This window comes from Dipodomys ordii, unplaced genomic scaffold, assembly GCF_000151885.1.
Source record: "Dipodomys ordii isolate 6190 unplaced genomic scaffold, Dord_2.0 Scaffold97, whole genome shotgun sequence".
NCBI classification, from domain to species: domain Eukaryota; kingdom Metazoa; phylum Chordata; class Mammalia; order Rodentia; family Heteromyidae; genus Dipodomys; species Dipodomys ordii.
This window is the reverse complement of record NW_012267313.1, coordinates 2,262,568-2,288,982: the sequence shown is the minus strand read 5'-3', so window position 1 is coordinate 2,288,982 and position 26,415 is coordinate 2,262,568. Positions and strand designations below refer to the sequence as shown.

At 34.0% G+C, this 26,415-nt stretch overlaps 1 protein-coding gene across 2 annotated transcripts in view; it reads left to right on the top strand.

The window, feature by feature from the left end:
* Positions 1 to 3,501: 3,501 nt before the first annotated feature.
* Positions 3,502 to 26,415, top strand: part of Themis (thymocyte selection associated) — a 162,696-nt gene continuing 139,782 nt past the window's right edge. For both annotated transcript variants that reach the window (XM_013026770.1, XM_013026768.1), the window contains exon 1: positions 3,502 to 3,808. In XM_013026770.1, the coding sequence (XP_012882224.1) occupies positions 3,718 to 3,808 (91 nt within the window). In that variant the 5' untranslated portion in view covers positions 3,502 to 3,717. The remainder of the gene's footprint in view (positions 3,809 to 26,415) is intronic.

The following is a 26,415-nucleotide window of genomic DNA, read 5'->3' as shown; positions in this document are numbered from 1 at the left end:
TGTGTATATATACCACATTTTCTTGATCCATTCAGCTACTGAGGGGCATCTGGGTTGGTTCCATATCTTAGCTATGGTAAATAATGCTGCAATAAACAGAGTTGTGCTGGTAGCTTTAGTATGGTCTTGTTTGTGATCATTTAGGTAAATTTCCAAAAGTGGGATTGCTGGGTCATAGGGAAGCTCTATGTAGTCTTTTGAGGAACCTCCATACTGCTCATTTTACTTTGTATGCTTATTTTCAGACTTCTTCCCAAAGGGGACCTATGTATACCACATTTGACACAACACAGAAGTTTCATAACAGTTTTCTGTGAGTTTTGTAAAGATAAATGCACTGCAAGGAGAAATAAGACAAATGTTCTTACAGTAAAATGTGAACATGGGATTTTAATATATGTGGTGATTAAATTTTAGGGACTTCATTCCAAACATGGTTCAATATCAATAATTAGAAGCTCTTCAGATTAATTTTATTTTGGATCTATTACTGGGGTTGGAACTCAGGGCCTTGCTAGGCATGAGCTTTATCATGAGCTACACCTCCATACCTTTATGCTTTCCTAATTTTTCTAAAATTTATTGTTATTATAAAGGTGATGTACAGAGGGATTACAATTACATGAGTCAGGTAATAAGTACATTTCCTTTCACGCAGTGTCCTCCATTCTCTCATTTTCTCCAGTCCCTCCCTCCCATCCTTCCTTTCTATAGTTTTTGAGATAATCTTTTACATTGATCCTTAGTCCAGTTTAGACTGCATCCTTCTTCTTAGGCTTCCTGCAGAGGTACAATAGGGGTGATCTACCATGCCCAGCTTTTATTGGTTGAGATGAAAAAAAAATCTTTAAAGGCATCATGCAATACTTGCTCATATTTCCAAAGTCATTAAAAACAAGGCAGAGCTGTGACAGCCTAGGGGATCCTAGAGAGAGATGGCGACTGAATGTCGTCCCTGAATGGAGTCTGTGAAAAAAGAAAAGGATGTTGGCAAAACACCAAAAACAGTCCAGTATTTTTGGCCTTTAGTTAATAATAACATCACATTGTTGGTTTCAAAAGTGTGATAAATAGATCACAATATTGCAAAGAATTATAATAAGGGGAATATGAGATGTGGATATGTCGGAAGTTTCTATTTACAATTTTCTGTGAACCTGCAATTTATTCTAAAATAAAACAATAATTAAAATAATTGCTGCTCTATTTTATAAACTATTTCAAATATGAGCTTGCATAATTATTTTTCTTGAGGCCTAAGGATAGTAGGATCAGGTTCCCCAATCCTTAGTTCTAATCAGACAGTTATATTCCACAAATATTGTTGCAAGATGGATGTAAATATTAGATTCCTTTTGAATACATTCCATCAGAAAACAAATGCTCATGTAAGGTGATTGCAATTGTTTGTATCAAGAATTTTTTTCTTCTCTGATAAAACTATCTGGAAGATAAATTCCCTATTTCTAGGAATAAAATAAATACATCTTCTGAAACAATGAGCTCAGAAAATGATGAGGCTTGTTGCAATGCTCAGGGCTTAATTGGAAAACATAGTCACTGAGAAGGTAATTTGAACTAGAACTATAAATCTTTGTGAAAAATAATCATCTATAACAGGCTTTTACTTCATTTATTTTTAGCTATTTCATATACCCCCCAAAAGGAGAAATTGGATACACTGGAAAGTAATGAAATCCAAAGTCATTTTTTTTACTGTAAAGTGGATCTGTAAATCTCAGTATTTCTACTCTTTCAATCAATTTCTTTGAGAGTTTTACTTAGGGGGTAGTTTCTGCACAGAATGGATTTTTCTTTTTCTTTTTTCTTTTTCTTTTTGGTAAATATTTCCTGCTGCAGGTTTCCTGTCACTGAATCTATCACTTTTCCACTTTAAGGAGAGCCTCAGTGGTACTATGCATCTGATGCTGAGTTTGAAAACTGAAACACATTTGAGTAACAAACTGCTCACAGCTAGGGATTGGGATCTGTCAGGTGGGCAAAGCAAGCTCTTCGGTCATTTAAACACATTAGAAAGCGAGGATCTTGATCAGGCTGTATCACTTACCACTTTTAGTGTGTGTGTGTGTGTGTGTGTGTGTGTGTGTGTGTGTGTTGTATGAGTAGTAGTTTTGTTATTCATTTACCTACTTATTCGTTAAGATTCTTTTTATAGAGCTCATGGTGGCCTTGAAATGACTATCTTCCTGTCTCAATCTTTACTAGGAAATAGGCTTATACTACCATGCTCAAATTGTATATTTGGTTATGTGGACATATCTATCACTTTCTCCATAGTCGGTTTGAAATGCTGGAAATCAATTGCTACTAAAGCAATGCTTTAGTTAGTTACCTGACACACTCCCCATTCTAATTCTTTCTGGTGTTGTTTGAAAAAAATATTGTTAATGAACAGTTTGTCACATTGCATTTGTCACATTAAGCAAATGGCCTATCGCCCAATAAGTCTTTCCCTTCTAAATGCCTCATAACTTTACATTTACTTTTCCTGAAAGAGTAGTTTCATAAAATTTCTTTGCATAATGTGTGATGACCTATATTCTCCCATTCTTTGAATTTTAGATTTTCACTTGTAATTGCAGAGTGTATATTTCAAATAACATATTATAATCTGTTAATATTAGTTTGTTGCGTTTGCTGTTAAATATTTATTTGAATGTATTCAACTAGGATATTAAAGCTAGGCTCTGGTGGCTAACAGTTCAAAGCAAGCCACAGCAAGAAAGTCTCAAAGATTTTGATCTCCAGTTAAAGTAGATGAATGAGCTTCTAAAAAGACAAGGGTGTAGTTCACCTGCAAATCAAAAGCAGAGTTGAGCCCAGGAAACCTGTAGTTCCTAACAAATAATAGAAATGCTTTCCACTCTATTATGGAGATCATATTATCTTACTCACATTACCTTACTGTATTCATTTCCATGTCATTTTGCATATTGTATCCCTCCCACACCATACTTCAAGATTCAGCAACATTTTTCATGTGGAAGGATGAAAAGTGGTTTCGATATTCACTCCATAGCTTCAAGTTTCTAAAAACAGCTGATACAAAGCAATTTTGTAACCAAATTTCATATAAAAGCACAACAGTATGCAAATAAGGTATAAAGCCAAACTTTAGAAATGAACTTGAAAGATTAACAAATAAATGTGATGCCAGTTTTAGGGCTAGAACTTAGTCCTCCATCCCTTTGTCTTTTACAGTGGGCAAGCCACAGGTAACTCTGACCCCAAACAGTTTCATTGCTACTGTCACTGCACATCTGGGCCAACAGTACAGAAAGCAGTAACTTGCCAATTCTCATTGGTTTGGCAGGGTCTGTTCAGACAAAGTCTCCCCCCATCCCCACCCCCAGTCTCTTTTAGTGTCAGAAGGAAATCAAGCTACAAAGAGCTGTGGCATTTTTTTTTTTTTTTGTCTCCTGCCTCCTCCCTACTTAGGGCGGCTCCACCCTGTCTTGGCTCCTGGGTGACATCCTGCCTGCCCCAGGGACAGTTTGTGAGCCAGGACTGATAGTGCAGGCAAGTCTCACTCATCTTGCATAGGAGCTGCCCAACCAAGATCTGGCTAGCTTCAGTGTGACATCCTGCCTATCAGGGAAAGGAATTATGAGCAAGAACTACAGCTTCAGACAAGTGACATCCAGAAGCAAGAAGTTTTTGTAAAAAGCCAGGCCTACAAGAACCCTAGACCCAGCAATGGCATTATCCCTGCAAGAATTCATCCACTCCCTCGACCTCCGGACCCTTCCCAGGGTCTTGGAAATCCAATCAGGCATCTATTTTGAAGGTAAGCATTCTGCAGTTCCTTAGCTGGCTAGTAAAGTCTGTACTCTTGAGAATTCATGGAGGAAATTTTAACAAACAGCATGAGTTCTGTAAAGGAAAGCTGATCACACAAAGAAGAAACTTGCTCACTGATAAGAGGTCATCAGTAGTGAAGATTCAACAGTGTTCAAGAGAAGAGAGTGTATGGGTGGGTGGGAATAAAGAATTATGGGCTTTTCAGTAGTTCTATAGGAATGGTGGATTATTTCTGCGGTTTGAAATTGGTTGTAATCAAGAGTGGAAAGTTTAAAGTGATTGGTATTTGTTTCTCGAATATAAAGAAATTAGTTCTTCCAAAGCAAAAGCATCTGTCAATGCTTTACAAACAACGCTCCCCAAAGTCTGAACTACTTCTAGATATTACTGTTTACATCAGAACTTCTATCAGTCTTTTTCTTTTTTTGAGTTTAGATTAGTAGTTGAGCAAAGGAGGTGCCCATTTAACAAAATAGTTTATAAATGCAATGCATCTTCATCAGTGTCACCCATTTCAACAGTCTCGCCCACCTCGACCCTCTCCATCCCGTACTTTTCTTAATTTTGTGGTCTATACAATGAATTTTTGACTGTTCTCACTCTGTAATGACCTAATTCTGAATTCCATAATAGGGAGAATTTTAATTTGAAGGGGGCAGAAATTAAAGTCTGTTAATCACAGATAATTTCTTAAGCCTATGTCAAAAAGTCAGAGTTAGAACTATTGAAAAATAAATTGGTAAATTTTGGTGTAACTTAGTACCATAAATGTGTTTCTGTTACAAGAACACTAGAATTAAACCAGTACAGTAAGTTCTGACCAAATTACTGGGAAAGTAACTGCAAAAACTGTTGATAGACAAGTCTTTTCCATTCATAGATAGATATTCCTTCATTTAAACTCTAACACCCATTCTTGTCAATAACTTGCACAAAATATTAAACAATGTATTATAAGGTAGGCTTTTAGTTGGATTATTGTGCCCAAGTGGAGACTATCATATTTATGTTCTGACCATGTTTATAGTAAGCAGAATAAACTAGGATACTTTATAGGCTGGGTATCTTAAACACATTTATTTCATTTTCTTCACATTTTAAACTTATGCTATTTTTAAATTAGAGTAGGTTTATTAGGCTCAAATCCCATCATAAATGCAGTAGTTATAGCAATTATGGAAAAGAGAGTTCCTAGTTTCATATGTGCACATACATACATAACCATTCCTTCACCTCCACCAAGCTATTTAAATGACATAGAGTATAGATTGTCACTGGCTTATTATAAACTTTTCCTTAATTCATTTGTAATTGGCTATTTGAAATCAGACCATCTTTCATTATGAGTACCATGTTATGACTTATGTCAAGTGGAAGCCATTTCTTGTCAGCAGGGTTTAGCTTTTAAGGCCTCCTGTAAGAAATCTTAACCTCTAGGAACAGATTCTTTTTTAGGCTAATTTTAAAGTTGTATATTTTGCATTTGGTTTTAGTCACTTGGAGAAAAATATTTTTCCATGAAGTATACAATTTTAGTCTTCTGTATTCAATGAAACTTATTTTTAGCATACCAAGCTAAATGTCTTTTCCCTGTTGATTTCTAAGCCACTTTTATGTCGAACTGTGTACAATCTCAATCGATCTCTGAAACTAATATCTGAGTTTATTTTTCTTATTTTTGCTAAGAAAATACAATTTTTAATACCATAGTGTAAAATGTTAACTAAAATAATTATTAATACACAGTTGGTACTCAGACTACTCCCTTGTATTCACTCCATTTTGCAATTTATAGACTTTTTAAATACATTTTTAAAAAAATTGATTTCATAAGACATCCAAATAAGACTTTTATTGATTGCATCAACTTTACTGTTATTGAGAAATAGTGACAATTTCATATTGTTTTCACAAAAGAAACATGTATAAAGCATCTTTGTCACTCATTATTACTTTAGTAATACATTAATATTTAATTAAGATGAATTTTCTTAATGTGAGGTCATTCATGTAACTGTCACTCTAGGCAACAACAAAAAAGCCCTACAAATGTATAAACTTTATCCTTGTCCCTTTTTAATTGATACTTACCATCTCTTCCTAACCTAACCAGTATGATTATTTTGGGACATTTACTGATTTTTTTTTGTCAGTTGTGGGCCTTGAACTCTGGGCCTGGGCACTGTCCCTCAGCTCTTCAGCTCAAGGCTAGCGCTCTACCACTTGAGCTACAACACCACTTCCCAGATTTTTATATAATGGGAAAATTACAGTATTCTTTCCTGATTGGCATGTATAACATTTTTTTAAATTAATCTACTTTCTATATACCTAATTCAATTTCAGTATATACAAAGTTCTATTGGATGAATATACCACCCTTATCCATTCAACTGTGAATGGATATTTGGATTAGTTCCTGTTTGACATTGTTACAGTAATGTTGTCATGAATATTATTATACATGCATACTCACATGAATGACATTTAGTTGGGTATAAGAATAAGTAGGATTAATGTTATCTGGTATGTTTATGTGTGTGTTCAGAGTTGGTAGATAATGAAAAACAAGCTTCCTGAGCACTTGTTCCATTTTATATTCCTGGTAGCAATACTATTAATCTTTTTTTAAGATAGAATCTTTACATATAGCCCAGACTGGCTCCAAATTTATGAACCTCCTGAGTTCTGGGATTATGGAAATGTGCCAACATCTCTGGCTATTTGTCTTCTTAATTTTAATCTTCCTGGTGAGAATACAATGATAGCTCATGATTTTAATTTGCATCTCTCTTACATGTAATGAGATTGAGCAACTTTTCATTTGCTTGTTTGCTTATTTGGAGGTTCTCTTTAGGATATTGTTTATATCTCTTGCCTGTTATTATTAGATTTTATAAATTTTATTATTTCTTTTATAAAATACAAATAAAATTACACTTTCAGTGATCTGTGTTGCAAACATCATCTCTTTCCATGTGTGTAGTTTAATATTTATTTATTTATTTATTTAGTCGGTTGTGGGACTTGAAATCTGGGCCTGGACACTGTCCCTCAGCTCTTCAGCTCAAGGGTAGCACTCTACACTTGGAGTCACAGTACCATTTCTGGCCTTTTCTGTTTATGTGGTGCTGAAGAATCAAACTGAGGGCCTCATGCATGTGAGGCAAGCACTCTACCCCTGAGCCACCTTCCCAGCCCCAATCCTTTGGTTTTTTTGAATGGAAATTTTCAATTGCACTTAGTGTGTTCAATGTATGATTATATTCTATTTGTGCATTGTCATGAAAATTTTCTCTAAGTATATGAAAAGTTTTTATATTATCTTCTACACATTTTATTATTTACTCTTAACCCAAATCTGTACTCTCCCTGGAAGTTCTGTCTTTAAAAATGATTTGAAGGCCAAAATTTTCCTTTTATTTATTTATTTTCTCTCTAGAGCCAATGGGTGCCAGCCTTTTCCAGATCCCCACTGTGTTATCTTAGTGATGAACAGTGTGCTTATAGCCTTGTAACAGCCTCTTCATTCTTCCAGTCATCTAGTTACTATCATTATGCCAATTTTATCTTATCCTAATTAATGTAGAACAATAACAGTATATGATTCATATATTTCACATATATACTTATAAGCTATAGAGCCTTGGTTCTAAAATTTGATTGTCTATGTGAAATATCTGAGTTGTTTTTTAAACAAAACTGTAAGTGACTGGCTATCTCCTTCGGAGAGAAGGATCTAATTATGTGACAGGTATGTTGGGTTATTGTCAGGTTTCTAGAAATCTCTCTGGTGATCGTAAAATGCAGCACATTGAGAAATGCTTCTGCAGAATATACTCTCTGATTTATTATTCTCTTCAAGTTTGGCTCTTTGAATTTTTTGAATGCATTTTACAATTAACTTACCAACTTCCATAAAGTCCTCTTGGAATTTTTGATTAACAGTGCATTGGTTTGGAGAAGATAAACTTTGTTTTAAATGAAATTTTCTGATCCATGAACTGGGTGGAACTCAGGGTAGTAACTTGTAGTGAAATGTACAGTAGGGTTTGTAATTAAGGATCTTCTTGCTTCATTCTGAAACTCAGAAAGTGGCGCTAATTCTCTTTTAAATATACCCATTTTAGACTGAAGAAGCATTTGGTTTCTAGCTTCTTTTTAAGTAAAATTTGTGTTTAACATACTCAAATTTTCTGTATGAAAAATTGATGTTATATGGTTTTATTTTCTACATTGTTTTTTTTGGATGATGAGACTTCACTTTTGCAATAAAATCAATTTAGTCATTTTTAAATGAATTTAAAATTTATTCTTCTGTCTTTAAGATTTTGATATGTTTTGAAGGGAATAACATTGGCTTAATCCCTTTCTTTCTTTCTCTCTCTCTTCCTTCCTTCCTTCCTTTCTTTCTTTCCTTCTTTCTTTCTCTCTCTCTTTCAGCTTTGAATGCATTTACTTTGAATTAATTGTCCTTTTTTTCAATCTTAGAGGTACTGCAATTACAAACAAGCATGTGTCGCCATGCCTTAGTGCTTCCGAAATTTGATTGTTTGTAATGTCTTAGCAAGGTTTCCATATTAAGAAAGTTGAAGTAATAGAACTTTTTGAAAAGAATTTTTCTAGTCTGATAAAACTTTGAGGGGAAATTGGTGTTATTTCTTATCTAAAAATTTAGTAGAATTTTTAAAGCAAGTCATATCTAGCAAATGTTTCTTTTAAAATTGGTAATTTTTTGTTTCTAGAATTTTCTGCTTAATATTTTTAGATGTTGCCTGAGTATAAGTAACTGAAAACACAATATGAAATTAGTAGATTTTCTAGTGTAGAGTTGTTTTATTGTTAGTTCAGTTCTTTAAAGAGAAAATCTTGACATCAAAGAGCATAGCTTATTTTTCATTTAAAATACACAACAAAACACCTTCTAGAATACTTTAAGTAGAGTTCAGAAAGTGTCTCTCTAGGTCTATAGATCTATCACACAGATCTTAGGTGTCCCAGGCTAATTTCTAGACTGCACATTTGTATATTTGCATAGCTATATTAAACTGATAACATATTTCTTTTCTTTCCTGATTGGTTGAATCCAAGGTAAAGAAATATGATTAAATATCATCTGTATTATTGGAAAACTTACTCCTTTATGAATCCTAAAAGATTTTTTATGTCATTCATTTTCTTTAGTGGATATTAATATCATTCGATAGCACTAAGATATGTCCCTATTCCTACAATTATTTTGTTATGTTTGTAGTGTAGGTGGGGTACTATGTTAAGCTATCAGGAGAATCCTTGTGTTATTCCTAATCTTGAAGTTATCAAGAATTCCTTCATTAAATATCATGCTCTAAGTTTTAGTATTTAACTCTCTATGTGTTCTTATAATGAATAGATATTGAACTTAAAGCTATTAATATAATGACATGATTTGCTTTTTTAGAATGTTTATGTGAGTTACCATTAAAGGATTTTCAAATATTGAACACACTTTTAATATAATTTAGGCTTCATTGACATTTGATATAGGGTTTGTTTTATCTACTTTGGATATTTTATTTAATTACAATAAACCATTCCAGTTGACTTAGCCTCTTTTTAACTAAGATAAAATTACTTTTCTAAAATGAGTTACATAGATTTTGTTTTATGTCTTCTGAACTTATTTATCCCAAATTCATTTTAACATCTTGAAAATTTAGTAGGACTCTTTTGTAAATACTACTGAGCATGGAAACCAAGAATTATTTTTTGTTAATATTCTCTATGGTTTTGCATCTTTCATTGATATTTCTGATCTAATCTTTTTTTTCCTTTTCTGTTTGCTATGTTGCTCCTTTCTTAGCTTTCTCTGTTGAACCTGCTGTTATTTTTAAAACATTTTTTGGGTGAGTGAGTGAGTGAGTGTGTGTGTGTGTGTGTGTGTCCTGGAGCTTGAACTAAGGGTCTTGTTCTCTAGGCTTTTTCATTGAAGTTTGACACTGCCACTTGAACCACACCTCTGCTTCCTTTTTTTTTAATTGATCAATGTACCTATTATTATTTTGTTTTCTAAGAATCTGTTATCACTTTATTATTACTTTCACTCTTTTTACTTGTATTCTGTTTTTAGTTTTTTCTTTGAGACAGAGAATCAAATTAACTATACTACTGTCTCAACCATCCAACTGCCAGGATTACAAGTATTTCCCCTCACAGATCTAATTATCACTTAGTTTTAAATTCTGTAGCTATTGAATAGTTGATCATAAAGAATTTTATTTAAGTAGTCCTGGTTTTTGTTAATATCTTTATTGTGTTTTTTTGGAAAACAATAGATGACATGGTACAGTTTTTTCTTTAATTGATTGTGGTTTCCTGTACTTTTGGCCTGCAACATGCCCTACTTGGAGACTGGTAGAAGATGAAAACAGCTAACATCTGGTGATGTGAAGTTCTGTGCTATGAAATACTCCAATAGATAACCATACAAAAGCAAGTTATTCTAGTGAACATTTTGCCTGATCACTCAGTTCTTTAGGAATGTATATTTGCATTATGATATTAAAAGACAGAATTCAGTTAAGTAAACTCTAGAAGCTGACTTCTAAGTTCAAATGACGAATGATTTAGTGCCAAGTTAAAACCAGAAGTATTTGCTTTGCTCTCTGGTAAAAAAAAAAAAAGTAGATTAGGATAATCTACTAATCCTAAAGATTGAGGTAAGATTAACTGAGCTATCGTATATGAAGTACATAACAGTAATCTTTTTGTACAGCATGACTATTCCTATTAGCTAAATGTTGACATATGGTAAGAAAGACATTGACCATTTCCAAAACATAAAACTAATTTGAATTCTTCTGCTTCATAAGCCAACACTGTTACAACACTGAAAGAAATAGTTAAAGACATCAATCACAAACTAAATAAGGAATTATTTAATTTATAATTAAAATAAATTAAAAATTACACTTTACAAAATAAAAATTTATTCATTACTAAAAAAAACCCCACACACAAATGTGTAAAGAAGACAAAGTATAAAGAAAATATTCACAGTATATGCAATAGACAAATTCTAAATATTCTGACAAGAAAATTAAAAAATGGGCAAAATGTAAACATGCATTCATATGATATAATATTAAATTAATTTAAATTATACTATAAAAATGTGTATGAAGCCAGGTGCTGGTGGCTCATTTCTGTGATCCTAGATACTCAGGAGGCTGAGATCTGAGGATCACAGTTTGAAGCCAGCCTGTGCAGGAAATCCCATGAGACTCTTATTGCCAATTAACTACTAAAAAGCTGGAAATAGAGCTATGGCTGAAAAGGTAGAGCCCCAGTCTTGAGCAAGAAATCTCAAAGACTGCACACAGGCCCTTATTTTAAGCCCCTGGACTGGGCCCAAAATACTGTGTATGAAATAACAACTTATCATTTATTTTTCTTTCTTTCTTTTTTTCTGTCATGGGGCTTGAATGCTGGGCCTGAATGCTGTCCCTCAGCTCTTCTGCTCAAGGCAAGTGCTTTACCACTTGAGCCACTGCACCACTTCTGGTTTTCTAAGTGGTTTATTGGAGATAAGAGTCTCACAGACTTTCCTGCCTGGGCTGGCTTTGAACTGCAATCCTCCGATCTCAGTCTCCTGAGTAGCTAGGATTACAGGCATAAGCCACCATGCCCAGCTTTATCATTTACTTTTCAAGGTAAACAAAAAAATTAACAAAAATTAACAAAAAGGAATAAAAAATAAAACCCACTGTAGCATAAACAGAGAAGAAATAAAGTAAGACACAGTAGGTGTATAAACTACTGCCAGCATTCTAGATAATAACTGGGTAATTGCATCAGCATGGATAATGTGCATCCACGTCTGACCTTTAGAAATTAACTCTAAAATATAATTGCAAAATGCAAAAATAATGATTACATGAGAATGTTCACAGAAGCATGTTTTACAGACAAACATTAAGGAAGCTTTAGCATAGAACAATTTACATAAATTTCTATAATCCATTTTCAGGTATGGTCCAAAGGGCTAGAATTATAGTTGAGAAAAATGCAAAGCCCATTTCCCTTTTGGAACATACACTGAAATCCAGGGGAGCAGTGACAAACATGTGATAGGATTAAAATATGTGCCAGAGCCAGCCCACAACAATGGCTCTTGCCTGTCATCATAGCTATGCAGGAAACTGAGGTTTGAGGATTTGGCTTCTTTGCAAGCTTGGGGAGGTAAGTTCCTGAATATCTCCAACAAATCACCAAAATACTGCAAGTGGAGTTGTGACTCTCTAGGTTTGAGTAAAAAAAAGCTAAGGGATAGCACCCAGGCCCTGAGTTCAAGCCCCAGTAATACACACACACACACACACACACACACACACACACACACACACTACCCACGCATTGAGATTAACACACACACACACACACACACACACACACACACGCACGCACGCACGCACACACACTACCCATAGTAAAACAAAGCAGTAACTTAGGGTAAGGACAAGAGGCAGGAATTAGGGGAGGATGGAGGAAAGGGTGACGTTGACCACAGAGCACTGTATTCATAACTGACTTATGGAATTGTAACTTCTTTGTACAACTATTTAATAATCAATCAATATTAAGTAAAATAAAAAACTGCAGATAATAAAAAAACAAAAAGCCAACAAGAGAGGTGGTCTTTTGCTGTGGTAGCCAGAATTTGTGTTAGTCATTTCCTTACACACATTAGCTACTCCTGACCTTTCTACCCCTGAACTGGTAGTTTCTCTGAAACCTAAATCAAAGCACCATCATTTGGTTCAAGATTATGATAGTTCAGGTAGAGTAAAACTTGAGTTGAAGTCTGAGTAAGCTGAGGAAATGTTCCTTGCAGAGGACAGAGCAAGCACAAGCCTGGGCAGGGCTTGCTTCTTGTGGTTAAGAAACAGGGAAAAAACCAGTACAAAGGAAGAGGAAGCAAAGGAACTGGGGAGTAAGATTGTGGGAGAGAAGGGGAGATGTACATGGCTTATATCTTGTAAGTCTCAAACCATAGTGATGAGGAAGAGGTAGGGCTCCTAAAATACTCTGCAAAGGTCAAAAGAGCTAATTTTGGAGGCTTCATAGGAATATTGATCAGAAACAGTCAAGAACAGAGCTGGTGTATTGGAGAATGAAATGATAGAGCAAACATGTAGAGACTAGCAGAAGGATATAGGTTAAAAAAATAGACCTGTACAGTACTTACAGCCTGTAGAAAGCAGGGTGGGGAGTTGAAGCTGGGTGCTGGTGGCTCATGCCTGTGATCTCAGCTACTCAAAAGGCTGAGATCTAAGGGTCATGGTTCAAAGCCAGTCTGGACAGCAAAGTCCATGAGACTCTTATCTCCAACTAACTACCAGAAAACTGGAAGTAGAGATGTAGATCAAAGTGGTAGAGAGCTAACTTTGAGTAGAAAAAGTTCAGAGACAGTACCCAAACCCTGAGTTCAAGCCCCAAGACAAAAAAATGTTTGATGTTTACAAAAATGAATGGCAATGACCAGTTGGACTGGCAAGACTTCACTGCCTTTTTTGGAGGCTCATTGGCTGCTCTAGAAAGAACATGGGATAGGGGAGCAAAATGGAGTTAGGAGATGGATTAGAAAATTATTCAGTAACCTGAAAAGAGTTTATGGGGTCTTAATATTTTCTCCTTTTCACATCTTACAGTACTCTATGAAATATGTAGCACACTTTAAAGAGCCGTGCTAGGAGATAACATAATTTCTATCATAAGTCACTTTTATGTCATCTGCAGTTCTTTGAAAAAACATTTTATAACCCAGGAACAAATCTGAGAAATAGAAACATCTTTGGTCATATAGCAGAAGAAGATATATTATTGTTTAAATCTCTGATATTTTACTGGAATTTATTATCTTAACATAACCTAAACACATCTCACTGATAAAATGAGATGATTTTCTATGTATTATGGTTGGAACTGAATCTAGTATCAATTCAACATAATTAGACAAGCATATTTAGAGTCCCATAATATCAGGAAAATTGCATGAGTAATAGTTATCATCCGTTCATAGAGAGGTGAGATCACTACTTAGTATTCAGGAAATAGTATCTCTTGCTTCTTTGATTATTGTTCAAATTGCTAACATTTTAACTTACATATAAGTTTCTTTCACACATGTAATCATTTTGGTGTCTATTTGAAAGTTTTTCACAAAATCAAAGAATTTTAGAATTATGATCCTTTTGATAAGTTGGTTGCATATGGCAGTTTAGGATAATTGTACTAAAATAATTATTAATAAATATTAAAGAGAAATGTTATGCATACTTTGATACACTCTCTAATTTTTATGACTGTATGAGCTAATTTTCACATGAAGCAAAATTGATGCTAATATTCTTTTTCTTCTTTCTTTTCTGCTTTCTTTTCACCATTTTTCACAAATTTGATTTACCACTTTGGTTCAAATCATAATTTATTTCCAGGGTTATCACAAGTTATAACTAACAGCTGACCCTTCAACTCAGCATGAGCAGACTTATTTCTCAAACATATATCAATCTGTCCCTCATTAATTAAACACTCTCCAGTGGTTCTTCTTACTCCTCAAATTAAAAACTTACAATTAGTATTAGAGCCTGTATTATTTCCCTGAGTTTTATCTGAGTTCATGGTTTACTCATCTCTCTCTTCCAACTACATTGGCTCCCTCACTGTCCCTCCACCTTGGGGGCTGCTCTCCTCCCTTAAATCTTTGCTCACACTCTTCCTTCCAGCTAGAAAAGTTCTACATCAGCTATCAGCTCAATTCCCTCACTTCTTTATAAAGTTTTTAATCTTACAATTTTCACTCTGCTCTTCCCTAAAGTTTCCTATTTCCATAGTCTGTCCTTTATTTCTTTGTTTTTTTTAGTTGTTTTTTTTTTTTTTACCAAAACAGTCATTTTCTTCACAAGTACAAGTTAGTTATTTTTCAAATATTTTTATCCCCACTTATTAGATTTTTATGACTTTAAAGCATATAATTTATGAAATACAAAGTCCACTCTTTAAAAGATTACACTTCAATGGTTTCTAGAAAGTTGATGAGTTGTGCAATCATTAACCAACTTTAGACTATTTCCATTACCTTATAGAACTGCTATGCTGTTTCCCAATAATTCCCTCTTGGCATTTCCAGCTTTAGGCAACCACTGATCTGCTTTCTGTCTACAAATTTGCCTTTAGTAAGCAGGCCTTATCAAAGGAATTATCCACTATGTAGTTTTCTTGCATCTGGCTTCTTTCACCTAGCAAAATGTTTCTGTGCTTTGCCCATGTTGCATCACGCATAAGAATTTGTTTCTTTTTATTGTCAAATCACATTTTAGTGTATGGAGCTATCACAATTTGTTTTTCCAGTGCCAATTGAAGGACTATTAGAGTGGCTTTTATTTAGAGATATTTTAAAGAGTGAATCATTTCTCATTTCCAACAAAAATGTATGAGGATTCCAACTTTACTACGTCCTTCCCAAAGCTATACATCATTTTTTTCTGTTGCAGATGATGATATCTCATTGTAGTTATATTTTGCATCAACCTAAAGACAAATGATGCTGAGCATGTTTCCTGATCTGATTAGTAATTTATTTTCATTTTTTGTAACAATTACCCTTCATATGACATCATCCTTAATTGAATATTCTGTTTCTGAGTTACAAGAATTCTCTATATATTCTCAGTATTTGATCCACAAATATTTTCCGATATATAATTTACAGGTATTTTCTTTCTCATTACAACCTGTTTTGTTTCATGTTTTTGTAATGTTTTCATTTGAAGTAAAAATTTTGAGTTAAGATGAAGTCCAATTTATTTTTTTCCTCTAGAAGTCTGATGTTTTTGGTATTATGTTGACTGAACCACAGTCACAATAATTTCCTCTATGTTTCTTGCAAGCGGGGAGCACTCTGAGACAGTGATTTCCTGGAAGGACTCAGCAAATTCACACAAATTGTTCTACTTAAGGTTATGGTTTACCACCACTCAGCAAAATTTTATAGCAAGAATGTACTTGCATATTTAGAAAAAAAATGAGAACCAAGTGACTCTGGAAGGAGGAAAAGAGTAGTCAGAAATGTTATTTGAGGGGAAATTGTGAAGACCCTTATCAATTGCTTTAGATATTGAATATCCCAACGAGAGCCTAAAGAAATCAGTTTTTAATACTAAGAAAAATGCTGGAAAAAAGAGACAGCTGTTCCATTATGAATTTAGATAACACAGTTTTTCAGTTTTTACCAGGAAAATGCTGATGAAACCACACACATTTGCTCAAGTTAAACATAATTGTGAATCCATAAATATGATACTTAGAAGTGTTTCTTGTGGGAATTTGGAAATGTCACGATGTGGGTGTTTTTATTTTTTTCTACTTTTTAGAGATAAGATTTCTATGTACTATGTTTTCAATATATTAAATGTTTTTGTTCCTGAAAAAAAATGTTAAAAATCCATGGAGCAAAAATTCCCTAAAGTCACATATCTCCCTTGATTTCTTCTTTCTTTTTGAACATATGTTTTTATTGTAAAAATACTGTACAGAGGGGTTACATGAGTAAGATAATGAGTACATTTCTTATTGAGTATTGTTATCTCCTCCTTTGTTTTTCCCCTACCATCCCTTCTCTCCCCACCTCCCCTCTTCTTTCTTTTATTTCTTTTTTCCTTTCTTCTACAAAATGAACAAAGTATAATCCCTTCCTGGGAGTAATATTTAGGCCAGTAGAAGACAGACGTATGGTTGAAATCAATTATTTCTAATACAATGTGAAAAATGCCCTGACACAAACTGTTTTGAGAATACTGCAGAGTGTATAACTCACCACCCAGGAGAGCCATGGAGAGCTTAAGAAAAACGTGGTGATCTTTTTGTTGAGGTTTGCAGCTTGAATTGGAGATGGCTAAGTAAATGATAGAATGAGAAATTCTTTAGAAGATTAAAATTTTAAATCCAAAATATGGTCTAATCCAATGACTTCTCAGAGAATAGTAGATAACCAGGCAATTTGTGGTCATATCTCACATGGCTCCTGAATTATATAACAAAGTTAATGGAATTTCTACTGTAATAAAAAAAAACCATAAAGCTACTTTACAATGGAGTAAGGATTGCCTAATTCCCCCCCAAAAAATACTGAAATGATAATATCCCAGTAGCACTGTACTTAAAGATAAGGCCTCACAAAAGCAATCAGGTTAAATGAAGTCATAAGGGTGAGGTTCTGATCTGATGCTATCAATGAACAAATAAAGGGAAACAAATGTGTATTCTCTCTTGCACACTCCACATGCCCCTCTCTCTTCTCTCTACCTCTCAAAACCAATGCGACATTGGGAAAAACTATGTTATACCAGTATAAGAAGGCATGGTAATTAGAAAGAGTCCTCACCAAAAAAAAATTGATTTAGTAAGAATATTGATCATGGATTTCTAGCCCCAGAACTGTGACAGAATTAATTCCTGTTATTTAAAGTATCTCATCTACAGTGTTTTGTTATAGAAGCACCACCTAATACACAAGATGTCTTCCTAGTCATAAAACTAGATAATGTTCATTGTGGTTAATTTGAAAATTAAGGAAAACCCAATGAGTTTCTGAGATACTTAAGGTAAAAAAAATTGTACCAGGTAAGTAAAAGAGACATCCTAGCAGAGGTTTGCTGACAGATATGAAAAGAAAATAGATAGCAAGAAGCAAAGAGGAGCTATAGAGACAGAATCTGATAGTTTTGAGTAGAAGTTTTGAATTTGACAGCTTAGAAGAGGTAGCGATCAAGGGAGGAATTGTAGGTTATTGACTAGGAGCATGGTAGACATTAAAAATACCCATCAGAAAATTCAGTTCTATCCCCAGTCTGAGCTGTCATCAAACCCTGACATATGAGTAACCTTATGTAGTCAAAAATACACATCTAAAGTACAAGAAGCAATAGAGTTGTCAGGAATGACATTACACATATAGATGGTTGAAAAACATCTTGGTATTTCATGGATTGACCTGTAAGTTATGTGTGGTATCAGAAAGAGTACATGAGTCCTAAAGAACACCAGCCTGGGTTAGGGGAGGGGCTAAAAGAGGGACTCGTAGAGCCAAAAGAAAAAGCCCCAAACAACAAACAGAAAGCAACCACCAAAATAATCCCCCAACAACTCTTTCTACATCAGAGGAGAAGCAACAAAGAGTGTTACCATCTGATGATGGAAAGAAACAACATCCAGCATCAGGAAAAGAAAGTGTTGGGGATGAATGTTTGATTTTAGCAGGTGGTTTATTGTAGAATGTTAATGAGAATTGTAAATGTATACATTGAAATTTTATTATGGAAGGGGCATTCTGCTATGCCCTTTAAATATGTGTGTGTGTGTCAAGCAATAGATTACATATATACTTATATGTGTATGTGTAAATGTCTGTACATATGTCTATACATGCATGTGTGAGTAGTGATAACACCACACTTATAGTTAAATGCTATTTTATTATTATTCAGATAGTTTCTCTATGTAGCCCAGGCTGGCTTTGAACTCCCAAATCTCCTTCCTCAGTCTCTTGAATATTGAAATTACATGTATATACCATGTCCACCTTTTCTGTAATTAAACAATATCTCACATACATGTTCATATCCCCATGTTTTTGTTCATTTGTATATATGTAAAATATATCTGATCTTATTTAAATTAATTTATCATGTTCATAGAATTACTTAACCCATGAGAGTCTTGTGAGATTATTATGATAGTTTTCAAGATTACCTGTATAATATAAAACCTACCTCTATCTTAGAAATTAAATTACAGTAAAGTTTTTTCTTGTTTTGCCGTCCAGAAGGTTTAAATAAGAAGTCCTGTAGTGCATGCTATCATAGAATTTACAGTGTTTTAAAAGATTTTTTTAACAGTTCATTAAGCAATTTATCCATTCAAATATGATTGGTGAAATACAAATGTATAAAAGTAATTTGTGGTAGCTCCATGCTTGTTTTTTTAAATTATTTATTCTTGTTACAATTGGATGTATAGGGCATTCAACCAATTATAAAATTGGTTGAAAAGTACATTAAATAATTGTGTTGTGTGACTTGTGCATTATAAGAGCATTACTTTTATAGATTTAATGTTTAGATGAGAGTTTATATTATATTATATTATATGATAGTTTATATTATATTATAATTAAAAATTATGCCCATTTTAATGCTTACAAACATTTTATGGCTAATTGAATTTAGTCTTTTTCTAGCTTAATTTAATCCATGACCTGGTAGCAAAATCAGAGCAAATATGAAAATTACAGAATTATGTTCAAGTTTTACTTATTCATATTTTATAATTGGCAAATATTTAGTCAAAACAAAAATCTTATTTTTATTTCAATTTGTTTACATAGATACTGATTTATACAGACTTAGAGGAGCAAAATTATATGCAATCAATATCTGTGTAGTCACATGTTTTGTTCTGTCTTATTTTGTACCAGTCATGGGCTTGAACTCTAGCCCTGGGTGCTAACTCTGAGCACTCCATCATTTGAGCTACAGTTCCACTCTTGGATTTTTAGTGTTTTATTGGAGGTAAGAGTCTTACAGATTTCCAGCCTGGGCTGGCTTCAACCCGTCACCCTTAGATCTCAGGCTCTCAAGTAACAATGAACCACCAGCACCTGCTTAGTCATATATTTTAAAAATAATTCGGTAAACAAAAACTGAGAAACATATTTTTTTTGCTTTTTTTATTTTAGTTTTTTAAATTTTATTTTATTTTATTTGTGAACATACTGTACAGAGGGGTTACAATTGCATGGGCAGGATAATGCGTACATTTCTTACCAATTGCAGCCTCCTCCTTTGTTTACCCTTCCCATCCCTTCCCAGCCTCCCCCTTCCCCCCCATCCCAATCCTTCTCCTTCCCCCCTTCCCCCCACCCCCTCCCCCCCCCCCGCACCGACGTTGTAAAGCTCGTTTTGGACATGACAACTTGTACTTCTCATTGTTGAATCAGATCCACCTGTATCCTTAAACAACTGGTTTTTCCCCATCTCCTCCACAAGTTATACTGACATCAAATATAGTGAAAGCAGGGGTTATACTGTGGGGGAGGGACATACAAAGCAACAAAGAGATAATCTTATAAATGCATTAGAAACACATGTATGAAAGAAAAAACATTAAAATACATATCTAAGGGTTCATTTTCCTGACATCACATTATCTGTCCTTTTCCGCTTGACTCGTACATATACTAGATATTGCAAATAAGGGAAACCATGGGACCTATGTTTCTTTGGGCCTGGCTTACTTCACTTAATATAATTTTTTCCAAGTTTGAGAAACATATTTTTAGGTGAGCATATATTTGTAAAGATTTATTGAGGACAAGCATTAAATTTCTAGAGTAGAATATTCTCACATGTTTATGATGTTTTTTAAACTTCCCAGATAAGAAATTGCTGTTGAGTCAGAACACCCTAACCCCAACAGACACTGAAAACTGAGAACTTATGAAACTTTAAGTGAATAATGATTTATTAAGGAATGTAAATTTGCTCTGTGTGATGGGTATGTAGTTGACCACTAAAATGAATGTCAGAATGGAATCAGGAAGCTTTAAATATTCAGATCAGTTATATTGGAATTGTGTTCATTTGACCATGTGCAATAATTCTACTTTGGGCTATATTCATAAAGACATAACTAATTCAAATGATATTTGGGTTAAAAAAAAACTTTGCTGAAAGTTTAACTCAAGTGATAGTATACCAGCTTAGCAGGCATAAGGCCCTGAGTTTAAACCTCGTATCAAATTTTGGGGAAAAAATATATATGTATAATATACACATGTTTGTGCATATATATATATACACACATATAAATCAAGTTCTATATGTATAAGTAGCCACTAGAATGTATTTAGGCCAATAAGAAGTTCTTCTTATTGGGATAGCTACTTTTAGGTAATTAGTTATTACATTTTTGAAAATAAGAAACAAAACATTCAAAGTTTAAAAGTTTAGTGCACTTTTCCTTGTATATTTGAGCAGAATGCATTTTTACCTAAAACTTAGCATTAGCAGAGCTCACTGCTTAGGAAAAAGCTCCTAAACAAGTAAAGATGAAAGTAATTTTGGTTGTGTTCTTTTCAAAAGCTACAAAGAGAAACTGCCTGAGTATTTTTTATTTTTATTTTTTAATTTTTTATTGTGAAAATAACATACAGAAGGGTTACAATTACCTGGGGAAGGTAATGAGTACATTTCTTATCAAGCATTGTTGCCTTATGTTGTTTACTTGGAGACTGGGTAAAATGTAGACATTTTTGTACAATGGAGTATATCATTTACATCTATTGTAGCGTATTCAAACTCTAAAAAAAATCCTACTTGAATTGTATTTAGTACTAACTTTGATTAGGTAATACAATGTAATCATATAAAGATGTTATTTATATTTTCTTCATTTTACACGTATGAAGAAATAAAAGGGAATAAATAATATTTGATTATCTGGGTAGGGTATGAAATAGATGCATTTTAATAAGCACAAATTATTGGTCAATTGCTCATAAATAGCACAAATTACAGGTCACTTATTTACAGTAGAATAACATGTAGCAACACAAATAAAACTGAAGGAAGTTTCAAGAAGAATAAATATTTTTACATACTATGATGTTAGTTGATTTTGTTATATGCTGCTAAATAAATAATGAATAAGTGGTAAAATGAAAAGTAACCTTAAGTTAGTTTAAAAAATCAGAAAACTTGTTTTTACAACTATATCTAAGCTCTTGAATTTGAAAGCTTTATATTTACCTCAAACTTTCAATCTGCTTCACTCCCTTTAAACATTTGAGATCATTTTACTGCTTAAAACCAGAATTTTAGCAAAATGAATGAGATAATAATGGAAGTTAGATTTTCACATAAAACAAAGCTTTCCAGGCTGGGAAGGTAGCTAAGTGGTAGAGTGCTTGCCTTGCATACATAAGGCCCTGGGTTCGATTCTCAGCACCACGTAAGCAAAAAAGAAAAAAGCTGGAAGTGGCGCTGTGGCTCAAGTGGTAGAGCGCTAGCCTTGAGCTGAAGAGCTGAGGGACAGCGCCCAGGCCCAGAGTTCAGGGCCCGTGAACGGATCCCCCCCCCAAAAAACAAAGCTTTCCAAGTGGAAATGGAAATCCATAATTTGATAATACTTTTTGATCATTAAAAATTTATTAGAAGTTTCCTTAAAATAAATTTCTACTAGTCAGTGAAATTAGATAAACTATCCAATTTTCTAATTCTTACAAAGGGAAGTTCGGATTGCAGAGCCTGTCCTTATATTAGAGGAACCATATATGTGTCAATTAAGGAAAGAGTACCTGTTTCAGTGGTATGTGAATCCAAAATACACATACTGCTTTTGAAAAATGTTTTAGTTCTCCATTGTTTTTAAAATATTTAAAACATATTCAGAATAGGATTTACTAAAAGCCCTAAAATGAAATGTGTTTTGAATTGTGTATTAGCAAAGACACTCTGACTTAAAAATTAATAAAGTAGTTGTTCTTTTCCTAATTTGTCCTTGAACTACTTGGCTATTTAAAAAACAACAACAACAACACTTTTTTCCGTCACTGGAAAGTCAACTTTATTTTAGGATGATAAAAGATTCTAAGTCATCAAAACTTTCTGATTCTACAAGAATGAAAATGTATTCAAGTTATAGTGTTACAGTTATTTCATTTACCCACGGTGAGCAAAATAATAAAATATTTCATATGAATAGGAGTAATTATGCTTTTTAATGAAACTTAAAAATAAGGAAAAATCTGGGGCTCAGTGGGAAGTTGGCTCAGTGGTAGAGTGCTTGCCTTGCATGCATGGGGCCCTGGGTTCGATTCCTCAGCACCACATACGCAAAAAGAAAAAAGCCAGAAGTGGTGCTGTGGCTCAAGTGGTAGAGCGCTAGCCTTGAGCTGAAGAACTGAGGGACAGCGCCCAGGCCCAGAGTTCAGGTCCCACGACCGGACCCAAAAAAAAAAAAAGGAAAAATCTTACTCAATCAAGACTAAAACATCTAAGAATGTCCATTTATTTGGCTGTCAATCTTTTACCTAGCTACTTAATCTTAGATGTATGCTGAATTTGAGTAAAGTTCATGAAATCATAACCTTGCAAATCTCACAGAACCTAAGGCCTCCTCTGTGCAGTCAAACATAGCAGTTACGAATACATTTCAGTATCTGCTAAATGGTCATATATGTTCAACAATCAGTCAGGTTGACTCCTGGATTGCTGTTGTTTCTGTCAACTATTAGACTACAAGAATTTTCACGTAATATACCTAAGGAAACTTTCCTTTTTCTTTATAGAAATAGTATGTTGGAAAAGATTGTTTTTCCTAAGTTGACATTCAACAAATGATATCTTCTTGTAACATATGGTGTAAAGTTTAAATGAATGTTTAAGTCCCATTCAGATACTTAAAAGGAGATTTTAATTTTTATAATAGAAGTGCTTTTTCTTTTCTCAGAATAACAATCTATTCATTTCTGTCTTTGAAAACTGACAATCTATATTTTTGTAATTTTAATATATATTTTATTGTAAAGATACTGTACAGAGGGGTTACAGTTACACGAGCAAGGCAATGAGTCCATTTCTATCGAGCATTGTTACCCCCTCCTATGTTTTTTCCTTACCATTCTTTTACTCTCCACCTCCCCAACATCCCCTCCCCAACCCCGCTGACTCCCGCCGAAGTTGTAAAGTTCATTTTCAACATAGTGTCTTGTACATCTCATTGATACTTTGGATCATTCTATATCTTTATTTCAGCATTTTTTTAAAATTTCTCTTCCCCTACCCAAATTAGAAAAATGTATATACAAGATACAGGACACCGGAATCAAATAGAGTGACAATAGGGGTTATAGCATGGAGGAAGAACATACAAAGAAACAAAAAAAAATCATATAGTACATTAAAAAGAACAGCAAGAAAGATAAAATCTCTTGAGTCCCTATCTTGGGGTTCATTTCTCCTTACATCATCTTATATGGTCATATGTACATAGCTTTTGACCTCTTTTGCTTGTCCTAGGCATATACTAGTTATTGCAGATAAGGGAAACCAGGGGACCTATGTTTCTTTGGGTCTGGCTTACTTCACTTAATTTAGTTTTTTCCAAGTCTTTCCATTTCCTAACTAAGGAGTCAGTGTCATTCTTTCTGATAGAGGCATAGAATTCCATTGTGTATATATACCACATTTTCTTGATCCATTCATCTACTGAGGGGCATCTGGGTTGGTTCCATATCTTAGCTATGGTCAATAATGCTGCAATAAACATAGTTGTGCTGGTAGCTTTAGTATGGCCTTGTTTGTGATCGTTTGGGTAAATGCCCAGATGTGGGATTGCTGGGTTATAGGGGAGCTCTATGTGTCTTTTGAGGAACCTTCATATTGCTTTCCAGAGTGGGTAAGTTTACAGTCTCACCAACAATGCAGTAGGTTTCCCTTTTGGCCACATCTCCTCCAGAATGTTGTTATTAGATTTCTTGATTATAGTCATTCTAGCTAGGGTGAGGTGAAATCTCAATGTTGTTTTTATTTGTGTTTCTTTTATGGCTAGAGAAGTTAAGCATTTCTTCATATGTCTATTAGCCATTCTTATTTCCTCTTCAGAGAAATCTCTAAGTATTTAGCCCACTTAATAATTGGGCAGTTGTTTCTTTTAGGTTTTGTTGTTGGAGAATTTAATTTTTTTGAGTTTTAAGTATATTTTAGATAAGACACCCTTGTCCATTGTATGGCTAGTGAAGATCTCCCAATCCATGGGCTTTCTATTGATCTTGCTTGCTATGTTCTTTGCCATGCAGAAGTTCTGCAGCTTCATTCAATCCCATTTGTCCAACCCTTCTTTGATTGTTGTGTTTCTGGATCTCTATTAAGAAAATTTTGGCCTGTGCCAAGGAGCCCTAGAGTTTCTCCTATTTCTTCCTGTAATGTTTGCAAGGTGACAATCCATATTAACTACTGATAGTTACCATTATATGACAAGGGACAGATAATATGGTACTTCTATTGTTGGATTCCATGTTCATTAGTGTTTAAATTGGCAGAATATGAAACAGATTTATTCATAGAAACATCATGTTTATACATAATTTTAAAATGTTAGAGGCTTGTTCAGCAAAATTTACCTGCTCCTACTTATTTAAGTAATCTACCGAGGAATATTAATTTCATCTTTACTGGATTACCTACAGAGGTTTAGCTCAGTTGGCAGAGCAAGTACACATGAGCCTCAGGTTCTGTCTCCAGCACCAAAAGGGATACAGGGAAGAATAGGAACTGCAAAAACCAAGCTAAATTCTCTAGACACAAATGACTTTTGTTGCAAAATGACAAGAATTGATCTGATTATTCACCATTATGACATTACTTTGGGTAGACATCAAGAGCCTTAGGTCCTTAGAAGTACATGGCCATTATTAATCTCTTTCCCCGCAATAGGTTCATCTAATGAAAGAAAGCCTTAGATCAAATTTTGCCAAATATCACAATATGTGACCCCTGTCATGACTTGATGTCATCCCAGCTACTTGTCTTTTTGGAGAACTCAGTACCTTGCATGAAAAGTTCATTAGAGACTTTTAACTTTTAGCAGCAGGATTCAACCAACACTTCAAGGTAGATAACATGGCTGTGAGACATTACATAGTATAATAAGCTTAGGCATTTATCTCCACACATATCTCAGGTATTCTTATTCTTTGTGGAGGTCTTGCATATGCTTTAGTTTTGTATTATCTTTTCTGATGGTTTTAAATGACTCCTAAATCAACATGTTATTTCAACTACTTATGTAGTATTTTGACTTCTATTGCCCTACTCAATAATGTGCAATCTAAAAGTTAAACTTTGAAATTGAATAGAAAATTTTGAAACAAACTATGTTTTTATGGATTCTGTTTCTAGAATCTGGTTGAGGATGTTGGAGGGTACCCACAAGTCCATGTTTTGATGTTTTCCCATGCTGATTCTAATGTAGCCTATCAGGAAACACTTGTTTAAGAAGAACTAGACTGGCTAGTCCCTGCTTAATGATAACCATTTGATAGACCAAGAACTGAGTTCAGTGCTCCCGTCTCAATTTTCATAGATCAATGAATCTTAGTACCCCATCATCCTCTTAGTCCCTCAGCACCTCAGATTGTACATTTTGTCTTACTTTTCTAATTTTTCACTACTCCACATGTATCATCTCAATATTTGCTGCAGTCATCCTATTTAAGTTCTTGCACATACCTCTGTCATACCCATGGCAAATCTTAGTGGCCAAAGTGACCCTTGACACTCTCTAAAAGTGGTATCTCTCAGAAAATCCTTCTTAGAAGAAGAACAATTATTTTTAATATTTTTACAAAATCCAATTTACCAACTTTTCTTTTTTTTAATATATTTGTTTTTTTTAATTTTATTTGTGAAGATACTGTACAGAGGGGTTACAATTACATGGGCAGGATAATGCGTACATTTCTTACCAAGCATTGCAGCCTCCTCCTTTTGTTTA